Below are 6,000 nucleotides of genomic sequence, written 5' to 3'. Positions count from 1 at the left end.
TTTTTTTTTTTTTTTTTTTTTTGCGGTTGGAAACCGTGTTGGAAATGGTTTTCCTTCCACAGCGTCCGGTATAATATAAAATTACGTTCTGGGCACGGCGGGACTGCAGCGAATAACAGCGTATTCGTGTTTGTATTTGACTGCCCTGGGAAAGAGACCGCGCTCCGCGCAAAGCATACTGGGAAGAGCCAACCATAGTATCCTGGGGACGAGTCGATGAACGATGAAAATTTGAGTTTTGAAGGGTGAAAAAAAGTTTTGAACGATGAAAATTGGGTTTTGAAGGGTGAAAATTTGAGTTTTGAAGGGTGAAAATTTGAGTTTTGAAGGGTGAAAAAAAGTTTTGAACGATGAAAATTGGGTTTTGAAGGGTGAAAAATTGAGTTTTGAAGGGTGAAAAATTAAATTCTGAACGATGAAAAATTAAGTTTTGAAGGGTGAAAATTGGGTTTTGAACGGTGAAAATTTGAGTTTTGAAGGGTGAAAAAAAGTTTTGAACGATGAAAATTTGAGTTTTGAAGGGTGAAAATTTGAGTTTTGAACGATGAAAATTTGAGTTTTGAAGGGTGAAAATTTGAGTTTTGAAGGGTGAAAATTTGAGTTTTGAAGGGTGAAAATTGGGTTTTGAAGGGTGAAAATAGGTTTTGAACGGTGAAAACTGACCCGATGAAGCCTTGTTGAAGTTGTACCTTTGGTCTTTCGTACAAATGGCCCGTAACGTCTCAAAACGGCGCACGGGCTTCAGAAGTAGAGCGGGGTCGCTCGGTAAATATTAGTTCTAGTCCGCGCAAATGCTTTTGGTTCTGCCGACAGGGCTTGGTTTAGAGTCATAAACATCCTTAAGCGCCATCCCTTCAAACCCCTTCAAACTTTTTTGAGAACTGCACCGAAACATCACCAAGGGTAGTATTAGCCCCCCCCCCCCAACCTGCTGAATCAGGATGTTCGTTCAGGACACCAGGATTTCCTGGTTCCCAGTCTGCCTAACAAACTCGTGAGGCGGTTGGAAAGAGTAGAAATAGAGAGATAACATGCCAGGGGAGTTTGTCTGCTGGGAGAGAACATTTTGCCGCACTCGAAGAATGTAGCGACTCCGCACAGGCTTCGGGTGCGGCAAAATGTCCCAATAACCCAATAAGTCTGCGAAGGAGGCTACCAAAAATAAGCCCAAACCCAAATAAACGTCTGCTTGGAGAGCACTACCGACCTGTTCTCCGGACCACCGGCGGTGCACCTCACACATCCCTGCACACATCAAACCGCGTACGGGTCAACACCTGACATGAACAACATTAGCACCCGCCTCATTACACACAATATCCACCCTTCTAACCACCAACTCCAGTCAGGTAGAAAAAACCTACTCTCCAAGCAGAGGTTGATGGTGGAAAATCGTTTGCTTTTTATATATGACCCTTTTTTGTCGCTACTTACCACCACCAACCTTGGGTGGGGAAATGGTTACAGACTAGCCAATTTGATACTGTCTTACCCCCACCAAAAGATCTGCTTGGAGATTAGAAAAACCTCGGCTGACACCCAATACAGTACCCACCCAACCTAACCACCGACTATAGGTCTCCAGTCGGGTAGAAACTTGGCTGAAACACGTTAGTTGGGACCAATTTGTGGTTCTTTGGACGTATTTACTACAATATTTTGGCCTGTCTCGTAGGCTTAATATATAGCCTGAGTGTCAGTCTTTTTAGCTTTCGTCCGCTCCACACGATAGCAGATCGTGGGGAGCAGACGAAAGCTAAAAAGTCTGACACCCAGGCTAAGGCTTATACACTTCTTCTTTAGGCTCTGTATTTATTTTGGCTCTGTCTGGAAGGCTTATACACATTATACTGTCTTCATAGGTCTTATGTCATTGAACCAATTTGATGCAGTAGCTTCGAAAATGGAGCGGGCAACTTAAAAGTAATTTTCCTTTTCATCAGACAAAAACCTGTCGACGCGAAATAATTATATAGTACACAATGACAGGAAATGTCAGACAGAAAATTTAAGATGGATCAATTTGAGAATTTTTTAAGAAGAAAAAAAAATACAGAAACAACATGTGGACCAATTGGCAGTCGTCGTATGCCTTATCATTATCATGTACGAATGTGTTGAACTTAATTTCCATCGTAGTACATGCCAATGTGCTATTAATGGATGACGTCCAAGTGGGTCTGTATAGACGTCAGGAATAAAGAACAAAGAAAAGAGGAACATGTGAAGAACAGTTTCGGACTAGATAGTTGCTCAGTGACGTGCATGAGCCGCCATGATGAGTCATGTCTGGCAGACAACACGGGGAATCCCAGTGACGTGTATGACAGCTGACATTCCAGTAACCGTGCGGGTGCAGTGCCATAATGTGATGTGTATGACAGAAGACATTGTCTGTAGCGGGTGTGCCAAATAATGGCAGGGTGGGGTGGGACCGTGACGTGCACATACTTGGCAGTTGTCGTTCCAGCATGTTATGTAAATCCTGGTCTATCTCCGGTTCACCGAAGTTCGACTGTCTCAAACACTGGTGTAGCCTGGATGTCAGGCTGTCCTAAGCTAGACCATAAGAAGCTCTGAGAAGTTGCTCAGTGAGTGTCTATTAAATAAAGTAACCAAGTCTCCCTGTAAGCTCCTTGGTCTAACTGATGGGATCTGTGGTACGTAAATTTCCTTAAGCACAAGATGGCATTATTTCCCTTTTTTGCCGAATTCTACGATCCGTATTCCCATAGGAAGGCCTGGCGAAGGCTATATAATGAAAATCGCTCGGCAATGGCAAAAGTGCCTTTAAATTTAGCCTAAGGGCATTAAGGAGTGGTGAAGAACACAAAGAGCACACCTGGTATTTTGAACCAGAATTATGTCTGAACCTCACAATGGACAAAAGCAAACAACGGCTTTCTACTAGTATCTCAATCTACCAATCCAGCTACGTACTAACAATGATGTGGTTTGCCTCGCCCTTCTACTGACATATACAACAATTGGTTATGCTACGGTGCACCCAATGTGGCCAATTCACAATGTAACAATTGACATAAGTCACAGGTGGCCGCTCCCTTCCTTAAAATGAGGAAGCTTTTAAAAGAATGGGCTTGTTCACCCAGGCGTGGTTCCCGCCATTTGTTACCGTTCCAATTTCTGGATTAGGCTCGGGATTATACAGCATTATGACGCGCTGTGAGTTTCAACATCGGAATCTGTTAGCTGTAATCCTGTGAGCCCGCGAATGAATGGATGAACAGGTGGTTTTCAAAACATGACGCATACAGTATATATCTTTTCAACACACGGAATGTAGATAAATAAAAACTACGAATTTCCAACAACTATCGTAGAGTGGAACTCGTTGCCACCAAGCACAGTTGGGTCATCATCACTAGAAACAACTCCTGCAATTAAATGTGCAAAGATTGAGTGTAACAAGTTCTTCGGTATGACATAGCTAGCTGCCGCCGCGCCGCGTGCCTGTGAAGCTGGTGTGTTACGCCTAAGGACGGTTATATCGGCTATACAGATACAGATACATTTTGACCTATTTTGTAGATAACTAGTCTCCGTCTTGACTTTACCCGCGCTAGTAGTCCGAGTCAGTGCCGATTGGCCGACGACGTACGTGCAATTCCCCGGTAATGCGCCAGGTGGCGCTGCATCCCACGACTAAAGACGAACGTTCAAAAACTAGTAATTCTTGGGAAACACGAGTTTTTGAACACCTCAATCCCTGGTTAATAACTCTGACATTTGAAGGCATGACTGTTTCTTGTTCTTTTCTGGGCTGGTATCAGATACTTAGTGGTTGGTACGTCCACCAGTTTATTGCTAGTAGTCATTTCGTACATTATACATACATTACATATAGTCTGACTTGTTTTTCTTTGTCTCAGGTGTACATCTCAGCTGGCCCGGCGGCGAGATCAAAGCTTCCCGACCGCACGGTGAAAAGCATCGTCAGCAGCGCGCAGGCTCAGTTGGCGTCCGAAGACTTCCAGTCCGCTATCCTCACAGTGGTCAACGGCGTCAAGTCCGAGTTTGAAGACATGGACACTACTGTACTGGCCATCATTGTCGCCGCTTGCGTTCTTGGCCTTCTCACAGTCATTCTGGTCAGCGTCTTGGTCTGTCTTAAGCTGCGTTCGATGAAGGAGGACTCCAAGCCGACTTTCTTCCGACCGGACAAGACGCGAGAGTCCCGAAAGAGTCTAGCCAAGAGCGAGACGCACTACGACCCGAACACGGACAATGTGTACGTCTCACTACGGGAGAACAAGACGGCAGAGGCTGTTGTATGATGGGATATGTGTGTGTGTGTGTTCGCGCGGGGCAATATGGGATAGTATTTATTATAGTATTTATTTCCTCATGTTAAGACAGCTGGGTAACCTATTCAGCTTGGTCGTTTATTTGTTTATTTTATTTGCACATGTATAAAATAGAATACAGAAAATAAATTACTAATACATGTATAAAACAGAATATTGCTGGCAAGGCGATAAAGTATTCGATCTGACTTTTGAGTTTCAAAATCCATTTTAGTCATTTTCATCAGCAATATCTGTCCCAAACTACAAATTGTGGGTCCAGGAGACAATACTAGTATCTAGATTGGACATGACATGCATATTTCTACAATCAAGGAGCTTAAAATTGACTTAAATGTGGTTACACATTGTGTGTTTTAAGGCATTGTACAATATTTAGATTTGGGCATCATTTCACACGCAATAAAAGTCATTAAAACAAGCAATAATGTTGGTTTGAGACAGACCACATCAGTACGTTAAAAGTGCTTAATCTGTGGAGCCTTTGAAAGTTTAGATGTTTCATGTTGTAATAAAATAAATTTTTTAATGTTAGAAGTTCTCTTACTTTTGTGAGGCCTAGAATGTGTAATGGAAAACTCAAAGACAATACTTTTGTAAATTTCTGCAGTGTTTTTCTAACATTAAGTAGATCTATATTAAAGCCATTATGAAACTTTGAATGTGTTTTGTTTTCCTTGTGTTGCATGGAACTGGTTATTATATTGTCTAATGTCTGCATTATATAGTGGCCTTGGTCCAAAGTAAAGAAGAATCCTGCCCTTCTTGTGGAGATGAAATGATTAAAAACAACAACAACTTTCCTCTTAATCTTTATTGCAACATAATTTTTAGGTACATGAGAATAATTTATATTATATATGTATAGTATAAAATTTTTATACAAATTGAACCCAAACCATACACCATGGCGTTACGTGATTGTAGTAGCAGCTACTAGTAGGTAGAAATTATAAATCTATTTCATGAGTCATAAGAACAAGTAAAAATTCAACAATATAGAAATCTCAGTTATACAGCCATTGGCTCTTTGTAATTACATGTATCTAAGTCATGATTATTCTTTGGTCCAGATAAATGAAGAATTAAAAATGAACTGACTTTAAAAATATACTACTTTTGGTCGACTTTGGCATCAGCATTTTGGTCCTAATACTTTACGTGTTGGTAGGTACACTACTACATATTAATTATGTAGCATATTACATGATGGCACATTAAAAATGGTATATAAATGTACTGGCATTGACATGATTCCTGATAAGAGTCATCTCAACACAGAAAGACTTAAAATAATAACGTAGCATATCATAACATAATGGCACATTAAAATGGTGTATACTGGCTCTGATATGACAAGTGATCTCAACAGTCTGATAGGCATAAAATTCAACATACCATTGCAGCAACATGTTCAAAATCTAACAGTTTTCATCACAGTTACTCCTACCACATGAGGATACCTGCATTTCACATATTGACCCTGCAAGTGGAACAGTTTTAGCTAATCTCCAAGCAGATTTTAGCCTGGATGCCAGACCCATAGCATGCTAGGCCCAGAGTTAGCCAGTGTCAGGGCCTAACCAAGGGGGGTTTGGTGTAATTTCCTTGGGGTATGTTGTCCCTGGTGCCTGGTGCCGGTGCCTGTGTAGGCCCTGGAAACAGTCTGTCACCC

The 6,000-nt window shown here is 41.7% G+C and overlaps 1 protein-coding gene across 1 annotated transcript in view; it reads left to right on the top strand.

The window, feature by feature from the left end:
• LOC109472680 overlaps positions 1-4,987 on the top strand; it is an 18,709-nt gene extending 13,722 nt beyond the window's left edge. The window contains exon 4 of the mRNA XM_019772525.1: positions 3,891-4,987. Coding sequence (XP_019628084.1) covers positions 3,891-4,295 — 405 coding nt within the window. The 3' untranslated portion in view covers positions 4,296-4,987. The remainder of the gene's footprint in view (positions 1-3,890) is intronic.
• The last annotated feature ends 1,013 nt before the right edge of the window (positions 4,988-6,000 follow it).

The sequence above is a fragment of the Branchiostoma belcheri genome, unplaced genomic scaffold (genome assembly GCF_001625305.1).
Source record: "Branchiostoma belcheri isolate BF01 breed outbred unplaced genomic scaffold, Haploidv18h27 scaffold28, whole genome shotgun sequence".
NCBI lineage: Eukaryota > Metazoa > Chordata > Leptocardii > Amphioxiformes > Branchiostomatidae > Branchiostoma > Branchiostoma belcheri.
The sequence above is the reverse complement of the archived record's forward strand: the minus strand, read 5'-3'. Positions and strand labels throughout refer to the sequence as shown.